The sequence below is a fragment of the Anoplophora glabripennis genome, unplaced genomic scaffold, assembly GCF_000390285.2.
Source record: "Anoplophora glabripennis isolate ALB-LARVAE unplaced genomic scaffold, Agla_2.0 scaffold256, whole genome shotgun sequence".
In the NCBI taxonomy this organism is placed as follows: domain Eukaryota; kingdom Metazoa; phylum Arthropoda; class Insecta; order Coleoptera; family Cerambycidae; genus Anoplophora; species Anoplophora glabripennis.
In genome coordinates this window covers 126,998-150,687 of record NW_019416358.1, presented here as the reverse complement: position 1 = coordinate 150,687, position 23,690 = coordinate 126,998, and the positions used below count along the sequence as shown (strand labels likewise).

The following is a 23,690-nucleotide window of genomic DNA, read 5'->3' as shown; positions in this document are numbered from 1 at the left end:
ATGTCGCCGAAAATTTATTTTTCTTCAACAAAGAATGCACCACAATTCTGCTTTTGCTAGTCTGTGATAGATGGCAGGATCATGTGTCATTGAAAATTTTACTCAAGTCCATTCATGTTTGTGTGTTGTCGGGAAGATAATTTGTATTGTAGTAAAAATACAAGTTCCTGATGTTTAGAATAGCTTTAAAACACTCATAAATTATCATGGCTTATGTTAACGTGAAAGATTGGTCTGTTGATCAAGTTACGGACTGGCTCAAAGGTATGGTTTTTTGCTGAATCCTTTTTACATAACCTTGCCAATTTTTTGTTATGCCTAAGTGATTAAAAAATATTTCTCATTTCAGGATTAGATAATGTAATTCTTCAGTATAACACATCATTTTTGAATAATGGTGTAACTGGCCATCAGTTACTAAATTTAAGGGCTGACGATTTGGAACATTTAGGTGTGAAAACGTTGGGACACCAAGAGATTATTTTGGAGGCAGTGGAACACTTGAGAAATTTTGTAAGTTGGCACTTTACAAGTTTTTGTATTAACAAATAAGTTATAATTAATTTGTAGCATTTCGAACTAGACAAAGAAAACTTACAAATGTTAGCATTGCGGTTGTCATGCGCTGCCAATTCTTTATTTAAAGAACTGTTATTGGTAGACGATGACTGTACTATGGTACAAACACAAGTAATGTCTGATGTTCATAATATAATTACAACTATAAAACCGTTGGTATGCTGGCTCGACAGGTATGTAAACAAATTATATTTTTCTGTATACAATTATTTGATGGTTTGTTTACTTTAGCAGATATAGGTAATATATTTATGTATTTTTTAGGTCCCCATTTGCTGGTGATAAAGATTATATTGATAATAAAACCAATTTGCTACAGTTAGCTTTTGAAATGGCAACGAGCGCTCATAGAGATATATTTTCAGAGAAACCTGTTAGGACTATAAGAAAGATTTGCGAAAAATTAGCAAAGATGGCAGATCACATAATTCAAGTAAATGTTCAAGTACTGTTAATAGAATCATACTAATATTAATTTTTAGGAAATTATGGATCCAATGATCTTACAACCAGCTTCGTTAGATTTGGCAACTTTAAAGAAGAAAGAACAAGAACTTGGATTCTATATTCTGCCCAATAATCATGCCATTCATCAAATAGCTGACATAAAGTATGGCTCTCCAGCACACGGCAGTTCAAAGATTGAAGAAGGGGATGAAATAGTACAAGTAGGTTTTTTCTAACAGCCAAAATTATGCAAATTTAAATATTTCATAATTTTTTTATAGGTTAATTATCAAACAGTTGTCGGTTGGCAAAGAAAGAAAGTGATGATGTTACTTCAGGATTCACCTCCAGAAATAGTATTGACTCTGAAAAAAAGACCGCGACATACTAAAGTTTATGGTCAGATATACATGAAACCTTACCGTTTGCCGAGCAGGAAACACAGTAACCAAAATTGGTCGACAAGGTGGAATGACAACATTCCATCTCCTAGGTTGCTGCCCATTTTAGATTTACCTCCGATTACAATATCCAAGTAAGTCGTAACAGTTGAAAGTGCTTTTCGGTTAACATTTCATTACGTATTGAAATTTTTAGGGCTGAAGAGGTGACTGAAGTTGTTGATGTGGAAACAGAGTTGAGTAGCAGTGACAGCGAACCACCTGACAGCCCGCTAGATGTCGCACGTAGAATGTATACGTCGAAGCCTAGACCCATTCTGCAGAGACGTAACACCATAACAGGAGCTACACCTACAAGTAAAAGGCCTTATCCTTCTATCGAAGAAGTAAGTTTTTTTTATAAATTAAATTAATAAAAAGTATACATGCTCCAATAGTGGTGATAATAATAATAATGTATAGGGTGTTCATTAATTAAGTCGACAAATTTTAAGGGGCTATTCATTGAGCGATTTTCAGATAAAAAGGTTATATAAACATAAGTTGCAAATGTTGGAAAAAATGTTACCTCTAAAATATCTGAAGAAATTTAATTTCGAGTGACAAAGTTTAGGCATTAAGATATTAATCCAATTAAAAGTAAAAATTCATTGAATTATGATATTCCTAAAAACATGTAACAGTTGAGGGGACACCGGGAGTCACTCTCATCAAAAACCCTATAGTACGATCATATTCGATGCAAAGTAATAAATTATTGCCTTTCAAGGGAACCAATGAAGTACGCCTTTAAGGGTTTTACAAATTGAATAATTTCTTTATACATTATGAAGGGACGAGGGGATCAGTTCAGGTCTGGCACCCTTGTTGCTACAAAAATTCCTTTATTCTCATAAACTACTTATTTTAAATGTAATTTATTATAAATCCAATTTGTTTTCTAAATTCCACATATGTACTACATTTTACCTCTGCACGCGCCACTGTTGTTTACTTGTTTTTTGGAAGCGCTCTCTAATTGACGGCAAAGCTCGTCAGGTTAGTATTTGACGTATAACCGACCAGTTCGTACACTCGATGCACCTGGGCGACTACAGCTACTACCAGAACACAGTGCGTATGCAGCGGTATTTCAGATATTACATTGAATTTCATTTTAAATTTGAAATGATTTATCTTACGCCTCCTAAAAATGATGACACGATTTTTCTTTGATAAAAGGCCGACAATTTTTTGCTCTACTTTGCATCGTATACGATCCTACTATAGAAATTCGATGTCGTTGGTTGTAATTCGATTGGTACTTGTACCTCCTTGCTGTGTTTCTCAAAAAAAGTTCATAGGACTTGCGTCTACTAGAAATACAATAAAAAATAAAAAAATGATTCACTGGGTACAAAAAAATAAAAATTGTGTTTAATATTACAAACTAAACACTATTAATAAGTGTCATATGGATAACTCTTATTAATCAATGAAAAAATGCTTTGTCATTAATTTTTACTTAAAAAATGGCACACAAAAACAATTATGTTTTTTTCCTATAAATTTAGCAAAACTTTTAATCAAATAAAATTTGAAATTTACACGAAAAGTTATAAACCACATACTTATTATTACTTTTGTAATTTGATTTATGTATGTGTCTACTAGCTTTATAAAAAATGTGGGTTTTAGTATAATTTGACGAAACTAGATAAACTTTGCACAACGTTTAATGAATTCATATTGTGCATTGTTGTAAATACTTTTAACAGAAAACCACATGTTGATGACAACAGTAAAGATAAATAATCCTACAAGAATTTGTTTATTATATTTTTATTCCATTAAGTTCATTAAGTTTATTATATTTTTATTCCATTAAAAAAAAATCTGCCATATATCGAAAATTACATAAAATTGCTTTTGTGCACATCATTTCTCATGATTTTTTTGGAGTAAAAGCAATCTGAATTTTTCAAAATAAATTTTAAAATTTTTCACAGTAAATACTTATAAATTTTGAAAATATAGTGCGCATTTAACTTAACTCTTCATCAACCTATCTCTCGGAACCGGTTGATCTGAGAGATTTCAACCTAGTATATCTTTTTTGCTTAAAATTGATAGGGGAATAAACACACCAATTTAGGGCCATTTTAATTCAAGCGTGCCCTTATAGGTAGCGCCCTCTACAAGCAGCCTCAAAAGCAAACACGTATTTAAATTTAGCATCCTAAAAAGCCCCCGTACTCCAAGTTTTATGCAAACATTAAATGTGTTTGGAAATTGTTCCTAAAAAATCAAAACAAAATAAAAAAACTAACACCCTGTATATCAAAAACTAAGCATTTGTGGACCCATGTTTATAGGAACAAAGTCTTATTTTAATCTCAAAAATACGCCCCTAAATTCTTTGTACTGAATTATGAATAACCCTGTATACAGGGTGTTTTTGAAAAAATACCATAAATTCAGGGGCCAATAGAATATAAAAAACTAAGATTTTTTCCTGTAGACCAAGGGCCTATCTTTTGTTTTTGGGATCATGGGTATTAGGGCTGATTTAAAATTAAATTATAGCCATGTCTTTTGCAAAAAACAATTTATTGCAATGAAATTTGTAACAAGTAAGTTTTTGAGGGTATTAAATACATAATCATTATTAGTTTTTGACTATTTGCTAGATACAATATTGCTCAGCAGTTACATTTGAGAACATAACTCTTTTAGATTAGTTTTTTTTATATTACAATGTGAAATTTCATTTTACATAAAGAAAAGTACTTTTGGTGCATTCACTGGACACGCATAATTTTTTTGTAAATTACACAAGTAATTGTCTCAAACTCAACCAGATTCTACTCTACTTAATATACAATGCGTCTGGAAACGAATGGGTCTTGCTTCAGGGGTGGCTTCCTTGGAAAATAAATCAATTTAGATGAGTTACCTTGCTTCTTTAAAAAGTTATGTTATTGAGTAATAATTAGTTAAAACGAAAAAAAAAAAAAAAATTGAAAGCTGATATCTTTTAAGGAAACAAAAGTATTGGAAAGTAAGTTAATATAAATTGATTTATGATAAAAAAAATATGGCTCATTTGTTTTTGGACACTGCATATTAAAGAATAAAAATTGGCTGACTTTGGGACAGCCATTCACAAAAACAGTGTGATTTCAACAAGAGTACTTTTTTATGTAAAGTTGTTAATTTTATATTATAATATATGGCGTCTGTAAAAACCCTAACTTCAAAAAAGTTCATATAAAATAACAAAGGGAACTGTCATAGCTAGTGACCTCTAATAGATGCTTAGAAACTAATAGCACTTGACATATTTAACGGTAATGCTCTCAAAAACTTATATCCCTGTTTATACTGGGTGGCTCACACGTAGCAAATACTCTACATGTTCTTGAAATTACTTTGTGACATTTTCAGTAAGTAAATAACAAACAAATTAAAATAATCCTCTTCAGTAAATTTCAGGCATATTTATTTAAATTTTCGCCAAAAACTATTCAAACACAACAATAATTTGACAACTAAGTTAAGAAATGTCCAATTGTTTTTGGACTGTTTCGTCATGGCCAATTTGACAGCAGGTCTGATATAAGAAAAACTGTTCAAAAAATAGAACATTGCAAATATCTCTAAAAGTAGTAACGGCAGCCCTAACGATGCTTATATGACTTGAAAGGAAATTTCAATCTTCATATGACAGAGTAAAAAAATACAGGGTGTTCCATTTAAGTTAACAAAGTTATAGCTGTTTGAAGTTATCAAAATGTAACAGCAAAAATGAATCATCTGATATTACATATTTTAATTACATAATACATACATAATTTAGTGTTACCTATAGCCTTTGCGGGTACCAAAAATCCACTTGATATCACACTCTTGAAAAGAGTAACTAGCATACTCGAGGACCCTTACATCTGTCAATTTTTTTCTTTAAAAATGAATACCTCAAATTTTATAATTCCCTAGGTATAGAGAATATTTAATAAAGTGGCCCTCAAATTTCACGTAGAATCCGAAAATGTAATAATAATATATAGGGTGTCCCATTTAAAATAATGAAGTTGGTGGCAACTTCCGGTATAACCGGGAAGTGTTACAGGAACAAAATTATTAGATATATTTGAAAATAGCACATCCAAAAACCCTAGTGTGCCAATTTTCAAAATTGAAATCGAAGTAGGTTCTGAAATAATCTAATAGGACACTCACTGTGAACCATCCGGTATGTACCAAATTTCAATGTTTTTTGTAAAACAAATGGTTTCAATTTTTTTTAAGTTGTGTTTGATACTCTATATCTTAAAAAATAAAGGATTATCTCATTGTCTCTAAGAGGAAATGTTATTTTTTCATGTGCTCTTGTATTTACAGTACCTTTTTCCGAAACACCCTGTATATAAACGTTTATAATTAGAAATAATTTTTCAGCATAAATGAATAAATAAATAAATAAATAAATGTTATTTACATAATGTCTTATCTTGTATTTGTTCCAATTTTGATCATTTTTGTGGTGGTCCATGCTCGATTTTACTTGGAACTGATATGCACTTGGTATATTATTCATGTTTATGAGAAACCTCTTTTATCACTTATTCTTTTGTGTATCAAAGGAATCCTGCCTCCTTCACATCCTGTGGAGATAAACTTTCCATTATCTATTTATATGTTGTACTCCAGAAGCATTAGTCTGTGTTTAGCAACTGATTTCTTATAAACAAAAATATTACGTATAGTAATTACAGAATACAATGTGATACATTTCTAAGTAAGTACCGCAAACAATTTAAGATAAACAAATAATGAAATTATTTTTGTTGGGTTAATAAGAATTGTGTGTGTGTTAGGCCATCTTGCACAATATTTTAATTTTAGAAAAAGATATTCTCAATCAATTAATAAATTATATACAAGATGTCCCAATTTGTAGGTGCACAAACTATTATTATCTGTACCTAGTAAGAAAAAATCAAATGAAACCCAGACATTTTTTTTATTAAATAGTCTTTGAGAGTGTGCATATTTGAAGACTATAACTGCCAGAAAATTGCAAATTCTTATTAGGTATCATTTTTTAGGTGTCAATTTAAAAAAAAATCTTAATTTGATAATGCAGTGTTATTCTACAACTCTTAGGTTGGTTCACTGTGTTTTTAGTTATTAAATATGTATTGATTGTGTAAAAATTTAAATTGTCATTTTTTAACATTAATTCAGACAAAATAAGTTAATAAGAAACAATTGAAATAAGCGAAAATATATTAGAACTGTTACATTTTTAAGTTTGAATAAAAAAATTTAGTAATAAATAGAATGGAATAAAAACTGTGTTACAGATTTTGGAAAAAAGAATTGCTAATTCAATTAATAAAAAAAAACAAAATTCAACTTCATTTGTTTTTTTACTTATTTTAATAGCCTGTAGAGGTAGAGATCGGAACACCCTGTATATACATATATATTTCCAATAGATGTCCGTTAATTATAAATAAAATATATTTTATTCGTTACCTACAATAACTTTTTTACATTGTGAATCATAATGAAACATTTGCATATTTTATGAATAATCATAATACCACTGACAATATACATTTTAATGTTACTCAACTTATTGAGAAACAAATTAACATGAAATTTCTTTGTATTTCGCCTTTGTGTATTTGTTTTAAATTTAACATGGTTCTCTTTAAAATATTATGTAATGTTTATGAAAAGATTTGTTGTCCTGCGGAGTATATAATCTGCAAAAAGTTAATAATACCTACTCCTGCTTTATGTTCAGTAATACCACGTCATACCTGTTAAGATATTTCATTTTGCAGTAATTAAAAACAGGGTATACATTACTAATATTTTCTGATGAAGTAATGATTCAGCAAATCTGTCATGCTTTGTAATTACTGACGATTGAGATTGGTTTATGAAAATTACTCGTAAAAACAAGAGTGACCTTCGTATTTTAGGTGATTGCTAACATTCATTTACAATGAGTAATGATATTATAATGTAACATGCCTCTGGGTATTCGGAGGATTAATGAATATTTAAAGGTATATCCACATACCTGTATCAAATATTTTTAAGGTCATTAATAATGAATTAAAGAAATCAAATAATATACGTTATGTTTTGTTGCAATTAATATTAATAACATAAAGTATATTTTATGCAGTTTTGAATATTTGAATTTTGTTGGTTTGTTTTTCAGCTGTCTTATTTTCTTACAAATATCGAAGATGAATGAATGTTAAAAAAAAATAACGAAAAATAAAATCAATATGAATTAGAATGTTTCTATTCTTAAAACGGTTTTACGGTACAAAAATTTAATGACTGTATTTCTTCAGTATTGGGATCTGATCAAGTCAAGAACGAATAGCACTAAGTTTGAGGAGGACTCGAAATTTCTTCGAGACAAAAGCGCTTCTTGCAATGTGGGGCTAGATCTCAGCCCGAGACCAACAACTGTTATCGGACTCTCACATAGGAACAGTCCCTCTCACAAGAAAAGTTTTAAAGAGAAAAGCAGCAAGAAAAAAGTAAATTTTGAGGAAAAAACTGATTTTGTTGACGATAAGAAAGATAAAGAGGAAAAGGAACAACAAAAAATTATTATCGAGAATTTGGAACCGTCGAATTTAAATGAAGAAAAAAGTATTAGCGTTAACAGTTTGGCCAGTTTGAATAATGAGAATATCACTTTCATCGATGAAGGTAGAGAATTAACTGATAGAACCAGTATGACTTTGGACTGGCAAAAGGAAATTGTCGAGGAAATTATAGATACAATTAAAATGAGGCCCATTGAAGAAGCTGCCGTTTTAGGGAATGTAGAGGAAACGAGAAATACACATAGTAATTTAGTTAAGGACCCTATTCTTGCCGAAATTAACATACACAATATTATCAAGAAGTTTGATGAACAAAGTCAAGAGAAATGCGTTAAGCCAAAGGTTTTACCAAGGGCTCAAACTAAAAAGCCCCCCGAAGTTCCACAGAAGCCAGAAGGTAAAGTTAAGCCAGTCGTTCCTCCAAGAAGTGCCACAACGAAATTAAGAGGTCGGTTGGATAAGAGCCACAGCACTCCGGCGTATGATCTTACCGAGGACGAAAACGAGAAAATAGAAACTTTGCCGGTTTTGGACAAAACCAAGCCCATCGAAAAACCACCCGACATCATCCTTGAAGCGCCTAAAGCACCCGAAACAACTCTATTCACAGAAGCTACTTTTGAATTGGGTATCCCGGTTGCCGAAGCTGTAAACTTGCCGCTAATTGAGAGCAAACCAGAAGAAATTGTCCTGCCCAAAATAATTGAGCCTTCAGAAGAAATTGTGAACAAAGACGTTCCTCCAAAACCACCCCCAAGAAATTTTATCGAGATTCCTAAGCCCGCTTATCCTGCCGATTCTCCGAAACCGACGAATTTAGTGGAACTGACAAAAACCAGCACTACGATATCCTCGAAACCGATATTCGAATTTCCCGAGCCTAAGAGATCTGAGCACGTTAGGCAAAGCTCCATACATTCCATTGATCTGTCACATCCGACAAGTAAACCCGTGGAACAACAAGTGAAAGCTGGCCATGACGACAAGTTGCCCCCTAAGTATTTCGAACCTAAGTTGGTGTCTACTCCGATAAGCAAGAGTAAGTTGGATTTCAATGAAGCGGATACAACAGCTTATAAGGCTACGCCTAGTTACGAGATACAGAAAAGTACCAGTGATAATAAAGTGTCTCCAACAAATTCCATAGTAAAGGCCATGATTTCAAGCAAAACGAAGTCGGCGAAGAAAAAGAACACCTTGACTGCAAGTAAGTACTAGTCATGTCATTGTTGGAGGGACGTTAGCAGTAATGAAGTTGTTAGAAATTGAGAAATATGTAACCCTTAAGAAATATATTAATTAATTCTGCGTAACTGAATAAATAATATAAATTTTATAAAAAATCTTTTAATACTGGTTTAACACTAAATTGGCAATGAAATAAGTGTTTTTTCCTTTTCGTATCTAATATGTATTAATAGATTAAATTGCTTATAATGATCATAAATTATTGCTAAATAATTTCTACGACAATTAATAATTCTTTACAAAAATTGCCATATTTGTTTATCGTCCCAAGTTATTTCAAAATTAATACTAGTCATATATCTCTACTAATCTAAATAGGCATATCCTTAACATAGATATAAATTCTTTAATGAAAATTAAATATATCCATTGAAGTATATTACTCTGATGTAAAAAGTGACTAGAATACCAGTAAAGCTAGAATATCATTGAAGTAAGTTTTGATGTGTACATGGTGGGCCAATATTGACACTTTTGACTTTCAGGAAAAATTAAATTAAACCGTAAAAACTACATCTCAATATCTTGATTTGGTTTTGAATGATTTTTTCTGTCATCAAATTTTTTATTTGTGGAAATTGTTTATTTTTGTAGAGATTTTCAATTCAGTTTTTTTTAGATAAAATCCAGTGGCAGTATAATATTTCTCTACAACTTGAGGTTTCTAATTATAAAACAGAGTTAGGTATATTTTTTTAAATGTGATACCGTAATTTGTTTTAATTCTACGAAATATTTATATAAACAATTTTTTTAGCGTTTTTACCTTTGAATATTTTTTAAATTTTAACTACTTTATAATACACTACGCAACAAAATTATCGCAACAAAACTTTCCATCAAAATTTTGCAGTTCTACTAATGCACATAGCTACTTCAATTTTCATCTTACAAAGACGATTTTTTTTTTCATATTGTAGGTAATTATCTACTTTAAAAATATATATACAGGGTCAGAAAGTTCCCATGGTTCATCGACCATTACGTGAGAGCGATAAAGTAAGTCATATTAATCCGTGCGATAGGGAAAGATGGCTATAATGAAGGCGTCTTAATAGTCACCGCCCATTTTGCCTTTCCACAAATAGGAAGTGGATCTTATTTGTGGAAGGGCGAAATGGGCGGTGACTATTAGACGCCTTTATTATAGCCATCTTTCTCCATCGCACGGATTTCTATGACTCTCTTTATCACTCTCACGTAATGGCCGATGAACCATGGGGACTTTCCGACCCTGTATATGCTATATAGAAGGGGGATGATTCCACATCTTCATGGCCTGATAAAGCCCAAACATTTTTTTTAATTTGATTACTTGACACTTGGATTGACCCGATTTTTTTTCGAAAATAGCACATAGACCATCATAAAGTGCACTTTCTAACAAGTAATTTAACACGTTGATGGACAGACTGATTAGTGGTTGTGTTGTGTCACATATGTATTTTCCGTAATATTAAAGATAAACCAAAAATATATATATTTGTGGGTTTCTGGAGTAAAAAATAAGCTGATTTTCTAAGAAAAAAAACAAACGGCTATAGACGTCATGTCACATTACAAGCATTTTTTTTCACTATTTGTGACACAGATGGTGCTATGACGTTCCACTATTGTAAGGAAAAAACAAAGAAAATTGTAGAAATATATTTAGTGAAAAGTATAATGAAAATAACAAATTATTATAAACGCCAGAGTTATTGGACGAGCTGTAGCTAAAAGGTTTGCATCATAAGCATTAGTGCTTGTCAATAGAAGATTCATAACTTCATCATTCATTATTTTCTGAAAAACCTCTATTAGAGACATGTTTTTTATACCGTTAATTTTTATTGCACTAAGAGTAGCGTCAAAATTAAAATTTGGAATTTCGTTCTGTATCTCTTCCCAAATGTTTTAATTTTCAATATTTTCTGATAAATTTTCATTTTCATCTTTGTTCTGGTCAGGATCTTGGTTTATATTATCACCATCTTCTATTTTACTCACAGACTCGCTCCGAGGTGAGTCGGAAGGTACATAATCTGAATCTCCATTGAATTCTCTATCGTCACTGTGTGGGTCGTTTTCTGATTCGTCCAGCGAAATATTGTCATCGCTCTCCTCAAACCATCGTAAAAGCTTTTCTTCCACTTATCCATTATTTTTTATAATGTAATAAATACAAATGCCTATTGTAATTACAATTTCGTGTAATAATAAAACGAACGCTCTTCAGTAAACAGAATTGGCGTGTTGAACTTTATTTTTTACAGAAAATATACTACCAAATCTACTACATGTATACGCAATCCCAATTAGAGTTGCACTGAAACAATATGCAGGCTGGCACACTTGTACTAGATCGGTATACATCGTTTGCTTCTGAACTTGCCCCTACTGTGACATGGACGTCTATCAACTGCTTGTAGTCAAATTCATGTGCTTAATGTGACACTTAAAGAGAATTATATGTTATTTCGACGTCTGGGAACGTTACGGTCGTAGAAAGTAAGTATACTTTAGAATGTGTATAGACGTCGTAACTTGGAAATGCTACAAAACGCACAATGGTTTCAACGGCTATAGACGTCGGTGTCCATCAACATGTTAAATAACACAATCAAATCTCTATGATTTTTTTGACCAGCTTATGCATTAGAAAAATGACAAAAGTTCCTTGAAAAATTTTGTTGCGTAGTGTAGTATTGTTAATGTATCATCATATTTTGTGTTAATACATGACACATTTAACTGTATGTACAAAAATTAAAAAGAATTACAAGTTACAGGACATCTTAAAAATTGGACCAATATAATAAACACTATATATCTCTTAAACTAATCTAGGTAATGAAGATGTAATTATTACTATAAAATTCTTATTGAAAATTGAGTCCAAGGTAAATTAACTACTCTTTGTTCATCTCAAGAAATAGGAAACATTTCCCAAAGTGTCCACCTGGTTCACACTGTACAGTTAAAATCGTCCTAACATATATTTACTCTTTTTTTTTGTTTTCTGTTAGAAAGAAGACGGGTTTCTGTAAATGAATTAAGTCCAGGGGATATACAAGGATATCTCTACCAAAGGCTTCGTGGCAAACACAATCAAAACGTTCACTGGGAAAAAAGATGGTTTGTGTTATTAGGAAACTGTTTGTATGGATTTAAAACAAAGGAAGATCCTAGAGCAGCTTGTTTGATATTCCTATCCGGATTTACTGTTGCTGTGGCTAGCGAGGTATATCGAAAACTTTAAATACTATTAACTGTCCTCATTTCGTCTTTTTTAGGTGAAATCTAGATCAAACGCTTTTAAAGTCTACCACACTGGCACCGTGTTCTACTTCTCTGCGGAAGATCCCGATGCTCTACAATCATGGATCGACTTAATAAGAACGGCAATTCTCCACAATGAAACTACAAAATCGCAAGACGGAAGCCGTTATTCCGAGACTGACGAATCCGATACGGAAAAACCTAAACCACCAACGGAAAAAACTGACTCCTTAAAAAAATTTGGGTCTTTAAAAAAATTTGGTTCAAAAAAGTCAACAGGGGAAACACCTCATAGCGGGAGCACCAGTTTGGACAGGAAATGGTTCTTCAATAAATCCAGCAGCCAGCCAAAACATTCCCTGCCTGTACCCACAGCCCAGTTTAGATCATATAGGAAGATTCGCACCACCGAGATACAAACTAGTGTTACTACGGGAAACTTTACCTCTCACGTTCCACTGTTTACTCCCCAGTCGCAAAATATCAGCGTACCGAATTTAAGTATCGATCCCACAAAGACCGATGGGAACTTTGGCAAAGGTAAAGCCAAGCCGCTCAACTATATCCATGCCAGTAATCCGAGTTTGTGCAATATTAATGAATTTAATGTACCTAATTTTTCAAAAAATACATTTAAACCAAACGAAAGTTTGGCAGGTTTTGTGACGCTGGAAGAACTGATGATAAGGCAAACGGAAGAAAGGAAAATGAATCCACACCATATTGTCGAGGAAGTCACCAAGAATTTGCATTTGATAAAGCCTGATGTCGTTTATGGTAAGTCTGATTTTTGTTTTATTGTGTTAAGTCAACATTTACAGGGTAGTTTATTAGAATCTGGCAATATTTTAGAGAAAAAGGCTCCTCGTGAAATTATAGTTAGTTTGAACTGATTAGTTCTATTTTTTGTATCCTAATTCCCAAATAATGTCTGTGACATACAATTCGATAAGAGTTAATTGTGTTATTTGCTTAGTAGTTAGTTTAGGTCAATGTCTTGGATATCGCAAGTATGAACGTATTAATTAAAATTGTGACGCAAAAGTGTAACAATGTCAACATTCACTTCTCAAGAATACATATGACAGCAATATCGTTTAATAATATGGTGCTGTTCAAGGAAATAAAGTACATAATGTAAGTGCATGTGTGTGTATGAGAGTATGCCCATAAATTTTACAGTAGATGTATACCAGGCCAGAAGTGGTTTTACAAATTGTCTAAAGAGTTTGTGAGTCAGTATCAGTGTAATCAGGCTATGAAAGCACCATAAGTGGGCAAACATAACGGAGCACCGACCATTGCTCCGACCCTAGCATGGTATCCTAGCTTCGCTCAGAAAAAAGAATAACTACATGGTTATAAACGAAGATGGTCATATTGGAGTATCGCCCCTCGTTCCGAAGTTTTATAATTTCTAGAAAAAAAATCCCTTGTTTGTCATTCATCAGAAATTGTTCATTGGCTAGTGCCATCACAAGAGATTCTCCAAAATTGTAAAAATTACTTTCATCCACACCATTATCATATCAAACAAGTCCTAGAACCTGTAGATTTTGTTTTAATGGAAATTTTGTGCAATTTCTGCAATTTATAAGAATAGTCATGTTAGGAATTAGAAGGTTAAAAAAATCAGATTTTTTTTATAGCATAAATTGTTAGTACCCTGCCAAATTTTCAAATTGAAATTCCTATTCGTTCCGATTTTACGAGCCTAAACTAGAACGCCCATCGCGTTAGCGCTCGGATGCACAGCAGGTAGGGCCGAGCGCTTTTTCAGGTAGTCTACTCACTTATTAAGCAAGAAAAGAACAGATGCAAGCTCAGAATGATGCCTACGAGGAAGAAGAAGTATTGTTATATAGTACTGGAATTGCTGATTGATTGGAAAGCGCTCTGTATTAACTTCAAATTTCAAATTTTTGGAAATTTTTCTCCAAACGACAGTTTTTTTATTCACGGAACTCTAGCTCAAAAGTTATGAACCGATGGTTATGAAAATTGAAGGCGTGTTTCTTTATGAAATTAAGAAGACCATGAACCAACAATTGGGATGCTATCATAATTTTAAGGATGGTTTTTATTCAAAATAAGTGAAAAGAAATGGTGAAAATCCATTATTTTCAAATACGTTTCAATACTTCAATTTTTACCCGCAATGAGGATATTCTTATAAAACATGTTAATAATGCAGGAAAACAACCATTTTACTTTCACATCAATATTGCGACCTCCACTTTTTCCTTGAACAACCAACTCAGACGATAACCTTCGGTGGACAACAGCCCATAACCTTGGCATTTTCAACACAAATGACTTGAAAAAATTTGTAAATGTAGTTCAAAATACTGATAAAATAATGTCAAAGTTTCATCAAATTCTAATCAATTTGTCCGACTCAAAAGAATTCATGAGAAACTCCTGAAAATCAGCCTCCTAATATGGTTTCCCACCTTAAGGACCAAGAAAATCTGCATGAAATCTGACCATTTCAAATACAGCAATGGCTTTTAATAAATCTTTGGACAGGTCAGTAACATTAATAGGACCAAATCGTTTAGTGGCAGGGTTAATAGACAACAGGTACTGATGTTTCTGCAAAACACATTATTTAAAGGCTTACTATTGGACAACATACCCATTACATTCGATTTCATTTCATTGGTAAGATTGGTACATTAAGATTGGTATACTCAAGCAGCAGATGTGTAAAGTTAGCAGACCAGAAAATTTTGTAATTTTGATTGTTAAAATTCTCCATAAAAATGCTGGGAAATAAATTTTTCGCCATACCCATATTTAAAAAACAATAGCTCGCTAATTTTATGAGGTTCAAAAACAAACTTTTTGCTGTTTAAACTGTATCGGAATTTGTCGTAAATTTGCAGCAAACTGATAGTGAAAATAATTTAAAAAAAAATTCCATGGATTTTTTAGATATATTTAAAGTATTATCGACTGTAATAGGGTTATTTTAAATTTAAAAAAGTAATTACTTGAAAATGGTAGTATTTAGGAAACCCTCGACTCAATAAGCTTTATTTTTGTTCAAAAGGAGTGTCCTATCGAGGTAATGACAAAGTGTTAAAACACACTCCTTTCAGTGAGGTACTCACTATTTTTGAAAAAATATATACGGCTAATAAATTCGTTTATAACAAATTAACAGTAAAATTTGAATCTGAATTGCAAAAGTTTATTTTCAGCCAAGATAGCTTGTTAAATTTATGTAAAGTTAGCAAACTACTGATTTTTTTTAAATGTGAACCCGGCAAAAAAAATTAGTTATTAAGGCACATTCATATTCAACAAAATTTTAAAGTTGGCCTGCTAACTTTCCATATTTTCAGTTAATCGCCAGTGATCAAGACCACCATATATATTATTTTTGCCATATTTAGATAAATCACCCTGTATTTTAATTATTACATTCCATAAAAACAATTAGAAGTCAGCGTGGTTATTTTTTTTAAATAGGTTTTTGTTAACATTCCCTTCCAAAAAATGTAATATTTTCTCGCAAGTGGTGATTTTCTTTCTGAAATTAATAGGGGAAATACCAATTCGCTCGAAGAACTCTGAAGATCAACCGGAATCATCAACAAATAGCTCCAAGACTTCACATACTCGAACTCCATCTACGTCTGATAAAAGCGATTCCGGTAGTTCATGTTTCGGAAAGCGTTTAGGTTCCTTAAAAAAGATTCATAATAAAACAGACGACTTTGAAAACAAAACAGCAACGTATCCTAAAACTACAAAAGGCTACGATCAAAAAGTGAACAGGTCGCTACCGAGAACCCACAAAGTACAAGAAACTTATACTCCATTTGACGAATATAGTAACTCTACCCATAACGCATCTCAGTATTCCTCGGATAGGAATTTACCAGGGACCTTCAAAGAACGTTCGTACGAGATGATTTACTGCCCCGAGACTATTAACGATGTTCAATTTGCTCAGAATAGAACTTTAGACGACATTATGTACCAAGATACTCCAAAAAAAGCTAATAAGATCAAAAAGCAGCACAGTTTTTCTTCAGCGGATAAGAAAACAAAGTCAAACTCCTTGTCGTTCAGTGGAAAAGTTCAAGATTCCTCTTCTAGCAAGGTGAAGTTAAAATCTGCCGTGCAGTACACTCCTATGTCACTGCCGTTGAGTCAGGACCCTAAGTCAAAACCCAAATTTGCATTCGAGCTTAATTTGGATGAAAAGGCTCAGAAGACCGGAAAACTGAAGCAGATGTTTGGAAAGTCGGATAGTAAGAAGGAAAAAACGTTCCTAGGTTCCCCGAAGTTGCACAGGGCTATTTTTAGAAAGCACAATTCTGGATCTGATTTAAGTTGGCCCTCAGGCTCTACACAAGTAAGTAATCAATATAGTTTTTTCTTATTTCTGTCTATCAGTTTTATACAGGGTGTAACCTAAGTACGTTAAAATATTTAAGTGGGGTATTCCTGAGTTAATTCTAAGAAAAAAATTTATAATGTTTATATAAACCTCTGTCCGGAAAAGCTTCGTTTTTGAAATACAGGGTGTTGAAATTAAAATTTTATTTTCAATTTTCTTAAATAACTTTTACGAAATATAAATTTTTTACACAAAATTTGGTAACCAGGGTTTTTTTTAAGTGAGAAATCATAATTTGGTATTCATTTTTGTGCAGCACTTAGAGGGCGCTACATACGCTGTCATTATTAATTTTAATTTGCCATAACATTTTTGACAGAAGACTTCTGCAATTTTTAATGAATAAACCATATTCCTACATCTTTTTTAAGAAAAAAAACATACACTTCCTTAACAACGCTAGAAGCCACAGTTTTCGAGAAATTTGCAAATTTTTTCAAAGATGCAATTTGCTGAGTCCCTTGGGTATTGAAGTTGTTGAGAATTTTAATGTCAAAAGTTTTTTCTAACAGCTACGGGATTCTTTGGTGAGGAGGGCAGAAGCTTGTATTAATGTTGGGAATAGCCACTTTCAGCAGCTGTTGTAATAATGATTTTGTTTAATTTTAATTTCAACACCCTGTATCTCAGAAACGAAGCATTTCCAGACAAAGGTTTATATAAACTTTTTTTCTTAGAATTAACTCAGGAATACCCTACTTGTACTACCCTGTATATCTCACTACCTCCTAAGGATTAAAAAGTAGTTAAGGGGGAACATCCGAGTAGGCAGCAGAAAAAATAGGCGAATTTTAGGAATTATTATCTCAAAAACTATCTGTTCGATTTTATCCTGGTTTGTTTTATTTGAAAGTATACATGTTGAGGAATGATGACAAACTTCTTCTGGGAGTGTTGCTGTCATGTACAAGGTAAAAAATGTCCTTCGCTCGCAAGGTCTGCTGTTCCAAAGATTACATACAGTGGGTTGTTTTGAGATAAAAATTTGAAAAAATTTTTCAAAATGCAATGTATGATGTCTTTTGCAACCTTAAAAAATTATTAAAAAAAGATTGTTTTCATGAAATTACGGCAGATTGAATTTTACATTTATTTTTTAACCTTAATTTCCGACCTTTCTGGCTTGATAAAAAAAAATCCTACATTCCAAAATAGAAAACCTGTTCGAAAATGTTATGTCAAATTTTGGAAGCAGTTGATCAAGCCGTTTTTCGAATATCTTGGAAACCGTCTTTGAATAATATGTTTCAAGTAATCACGTTTGAAGTCTGGCAAAGAATTGACCTGCTTGGGAATTTAATCGCTTGTCAGCTTCTCGGTAAATCACCCATAACTTTTACAGTTCTTGAAATATTGAGATAACTTTTACACATGATATTCTTCATATTCCAAACTTGGAGAATTTTTTTTAGAAAAATCGATTTTTGTAAAAAATTCATAATTACATAATAATATTAATCAATATTATATTGAGAAAAAATTTTTTTTTACTTTACCGTTAATCTGCTATTCCAAGACCATAGAGTACGCCCTCCGCAGCACTAACAGCATCTTCTGCAGCGATCCGTGACTGCCTTCGCTGAATCCTCCCTTCAGGGGTTGTGTCCTGAGTTTTCAATTAAGTGTTATGCACGCGTTCCGCATCTTCGATCTCGCAGTGCTGATCCTACCTTCATGCCTAATGCATGCTGATAAATTGTCCATAACTTCCACAAATTATTGGAATTTCAATATGAAATTTACACACAATATTCCTAAGACTACAAATTTTAAGATGAGCGAAAAAAAATTGAAAAAAAAAACATTTTTTTCTACTCGGATATTCCCCCTTAACCCTTTCGCTGCGCAATACGTCTGAACGTAGCTACCTACTCAGAGAGCGGTTTTATAATACAATGAATGTTACTACGTTATAATGTACCTTTAGTTTTTTCAGTAAAAGTTATTAAAGTTGTCTGAACAAAGGCTTACTTTAGAAAACCTTTTAAATTAATAGGATATGAAATGTATAAAAATGAAAGAGCCAGTAAATATATTTTTTTCATTTTAGCCGGTTTCTATCTCCCAGAGCACCTACTCATTAGAAAATTCGCCCCCAGTAAATTCGGAGCCTTTTTCCATGAACATCAGCCCACATACAGACTATCCGGGTTTGGAATACCCTCCGGTATTTGAACCGGAAACTTATTCCTTGGCTAATCCGCAGAGCAGTCTCAGTCTGTTAAGGAAACAGGGGAAAAGTAACACCCCGTGAATAGTTTTCCATTTGTTTCCCTGTACAATGATGTCGGATTTAACCAAGGAGGAATAATTATTCGATGGTGAAGTTAAAACCTTTTTATGTGATGAACGGGTATGCATATATCTAACTTGTTCTTATCAAATCGTTTCAACAGTTACAGAAGTCTTGAATTGCATACTTCCATTAGAAGCCATATTTATTATTGTGATTAAGAATATTACTACAGAGCTTTTAGAATCTATATAAATGAAATAGTTAGCTGTGCAGTAACTGATAACACCAACATATTGTGATAAATATCATGACATTTGATATTTATTGATTTTTAATTAATATATGGAAATATTATTGTAAATAGATTGAATTTTACATTATTTATTATTAAGATTCTATGGAAAGTGAGGTATGTCAGGTATATTAATTTAAAAAAATTTTAGAATTTCTATTTAATTTTGACAAAATATTTCTGTTTTTTTTTGCTAACGACTGCATTTTATGAGATATTAAACTGCAATCTCAACAATTTTTCTTTTTGAAGAACAAAATCTTAATTTTGCGATTACCTTGCTTTTACATTTAATTTTTTTTGTGATGTTTGTTAAAAGTACAACCCGACGAGGTAACCACACTGCAAAAAAATGTAATGTATTTAAGAAATCCGACGATTTGCCTGCAATCACTAGAATTGCCAGCGATTGCTTTAAATAGATGGCTAATAATTTTTTTTAATCAAAATCCAATTTTTGATTCATTTGTGAATTCAATTGAACGTAAATTTCTAATTATATTTCTTACTGTATATCCTGTATCTAAATTGTACTGGTTTCGAGAAAATTTCAATGTAAATGGTTAATAATGTTCTACAGGTCAATTTGAACAAACGTTGAAATAATTTCATGCATCAGTTTAACAAATTTATTAATAATGAGTTGCAGTAATAATAAAATTTATTATTTTTCCTTTTACAACTGAGATTTTCTCGAAAACAGTTCAGTTTAGACAGACACATGAGGTGGTACATGAAATATAAGAAATGTACATTAAATTAATAAATGAAACAAAAAATGGAGGTTTCCTTTTTCGTAAATTAAGTTCGGCATATCTTTTTTGGGCCACCCTGTACACATGCAGCTTAATACAAAAATCACCAACTACAATAAAAAATTGACAGGTAAGTGTGTTTATTGGAGAAAAAAATGTTTGCATTTTAAATTAATTTATTCCTACTCTTGACATGCTCATTATACAAGGTGGGCCACCAGTAACGCCTCGGTGGCTAGCGACCAAACAGCAAATGTTATAGAAACCTGTTTAAGTGGGTATGTATAGGTTGATTACGGCTACATTTTAAAAATATTTTGAAATATACAGCATGTCCAAGAAAAGCCTACCATCAAAGTTATGTATTTTTAAATGGAACACCCTGTATTAACCTCGATAAAGACACGTTGACATATCTTGCAAAAAAATTCAGTAAACAACGAAACGGCACAAATATCTCCAATACCTTTAAAGATAGGTATAGGGAACCAATACAGTTTGAGTTTTAAATTTCCTACCTTCCAAAGTAAAAATATACTGGGTGTCCCATTTAAAATAACCCAGTTATTTCTGTTTAAAGTTGAGAAAAGTATTCAGCAGTTTTTTGAACACCCTGTACAATACTAAGTGACGGCAAATATAATAAATTATAACTTCAAGGATCTAAAATACACTCCAAAGCTGCTTCCTTAAAATTATTTTTTTATTGCTAATATTAAATTTCTATGCTAATTCTGCATTTTCACTAAAATTTAAATATCTCGAACAATAAGTCTTAGGTATGCAGAACCTTTAATAAAGTTAGTTCCCCTATTTTTTATTATGCTTTCACAAATGCAGTAAAATACAGGGTGTTCCATTTAAAAATACATAACTTTGATATGGTACGTTTTTCCTAGACACCTTGTATATTTAAATATATTTTTAAAATGTATATTAACCCACATGTACCCACCTAAACAGGTTTCTATAACATTTGCCATTTGATCCCTAGGCGTTATGGGTGGCCCACCCTGTATATTACAGAGTGTTCAAATTTAATCTGCAATAGCGACACTCACTCTTTTTGGCATTAAAACTAGGTATTGTTTTTGGTAAACAATATTAAACATCCGCTAACTAAGAATCACAATCCACACCGCAACCCGTTTTAAGTGATTTTGGTGCAGAGTAGGTTGTCGGATTGCGGGCGATTTCCTGTCAAAGCTCGAGATTGTAGGCGATTTCTGCGTAATTGCGAATGATTGCAAACGATTTCCTGGAAAAAATGTATGTGTATTGCGGAGTGGTTATACTCTCGGTACAAGTTTATTTTTCAACTTGGTTCTATGCTCTGATATTCCATACAGAAAAGCCAAAAAGAACAAATATAGAGAATTTAATTAATTTACTCATCCCTCGTATTTGTACCTTTCTACATTGTCCTGATTTTTTCTGTTTTTAATATTGTTGTATTAAGTAATGAATAGAATTAATAAGTCTGGTGATGATGTAACAAGATATATATTGTTGTTATTCAGGATCAGTACTTTTATCTGATTAAGGCTTGGTTCACTAATCGCAAGTTAAGACTGTGAATATATACACATATTTTGTATAGTTTGCTCATTAATCTTATCGTCTGATTACTAACCAAGGTTTAACTGTGCTTAAAGTACCGGTCCTAAGCGTACCGATGTAAGTTTGGAAAATTTGTGTTCAGGCAAATTGTAGCTAATGTTTAAATTTGCGTAAGCATTAATTTTTCTTGTTAGAGCAAATAAGTACATAGCCGTAGGTAAAAGTTGTTACAGTATTATTTATAATTTTATTTTGTACATAAACGAATTTTATTATGCTTTTATAGTAAGTGCCAAATTATGGTTTTATTATATAAAATTATATTATTTAATAATCGTTTTGTGTTTACTTATTTAATTTTCTTATCAACAAAATAGTTACTATTTTTCAGTAAGTTTAATCAGATTTTCTCCATTGGCAGCTGATGAATATTAAAATACAGTGAAGCTTCGCTAATCCGGATCAGTTAAGACTGGGGCAATCTGTATTAGTGAAAAATCTGGATTATTGAAACGTCTTTAAAATTTCCAGATATGTAATACAGATGCAAAATAAGTATTGTAGGAATTTATTTTATGTAGATACATACAAATTGACATATAAAAAAATGCAAAGGAAAACTTGTAGTTATAATACTAAATACAAACAAAAATTTATATTTATATACATACAGTCTGTGGAAGATCAGGACGGGATAACATTAGGATCTAGGAAATCGTAAGAGATACGGGGTGGCTCAAATTAGAAAAAAGTTGTGTTTTTATACCTAATAATATGCCGTTTAGAAAGTTTTAAAATTCCGGCTAATTCCAGAGATATCCGAAAAAATCCGAAATTTTGCAAAATCGTATTTTTTCTGGCTTCTGACGAATTTTAAAATAAATTGCATATTTACATTTCCACTTTTTTCGCTCTATCTGATGGCGTCGACAGTTTTGCAATCCAACGTTTCGTCTTCGAGGGACCATCATCAGGTAAATTTTTTAAATACGTCACTATTTTTATGACAAAATCATTTTTAATTCTGAATTCGATGATATTACCATTGTAATTGTACTAAAAAGGTTTTTAGCTTGTTTTAGCTATCATTTAAAACTTTTCCTGAGTACGACTCTGAACACTCAAAATATCTATTGGAGAAAGTCATAATAGTATAAAAGTCAATCAGTCAATCCAGCACAAAATATCCAACAATTTTTTTTACTACTATTAGCAATACTAATTAGAAATAATAAAACATTTCATAAATTCGTATTATTTCTTTATTAGGCACAACTTTTTTAAATTATTGATTGAAAAAGATCGTCAGATAAACTCATTAAAAGGTTCCATCTCATTGTAGGTGCCTTGTAACTAGAGGATTCAATCCTGGGATCCCGACCGCTTTTGAGTCCCAAAATTTTCGGGGTTAAGTTTTCCTGATCAGATTTTTGGGATTGACATCATTTTAAAAATGTTGCAAAATATACTACGTGAAGCAAAACGCTCAGTGCCAGTACTCGGAACAGAATTGTTTGCCTATCATCTTCTTATATATAAAATTCTCGTGTCACATTGTTCGTTCCCGTACTCCTCCGAAACGGTTTGACCGATTCTCATGAAATTTTGTGAGCATATTGAGTAGGTCTGAGAATCGGCCAACATCTATTTTTCATACCCCTAAATGTTAAGGGTGGTCCACCCCAAGTTTTTTTTTTTTATTTTTTGGACAAAATTTTCTGTTTTTATTTTTTCATGATTCAGCATTGAAAAATACATACAGTTCTAAATTTTCACCCTTATACGATTTTTATATTATTTTGTTCCACAGTTCCACAAGATGGCAAGACAACGTTTGCCGGGTCAGCTAGTTTTAATATAAAATACAAGAA

General features: G+C 32.0%; 1 protein-coding gene across 1 annotated transcript; it reads left to right on the top strand.

Moving 5' to 3' along the window:
* Positions 1 to 116: 116 nt before the first annotated feature.
* Positions 117 to 20,460, top strand: LOC108907982. The gene is made up of 12 exons (XM_018711874.1): positions 117 to 264; positions 350 to 513; positions 571 to 752; positions 844 to 1,012; positions 1,062 to 1,247; positions 1,308 to 1,561; positions 1,624 to 1,813; positions 7,790 to 9,260; positions 12,310 to 12,524; positions 12,577 to 13,339; positions 16,114 to 16,931; positions 19,027 to 20,460. The coding sequence occupies exons 1-12, from the start codon at positions 207 to 209 to the stop codon at positions 19,228 to 19,230; spliced, it is 4,674 nt and encodes a 1,557-aa protein (XP_018567390.1). The 5' UTR covers positions 117 to 206; the 3' UTR covers positions 19,231 to 20,460.
* Positions 20,461 to 23,690: the final 3,230 nt, after the last annotated feature.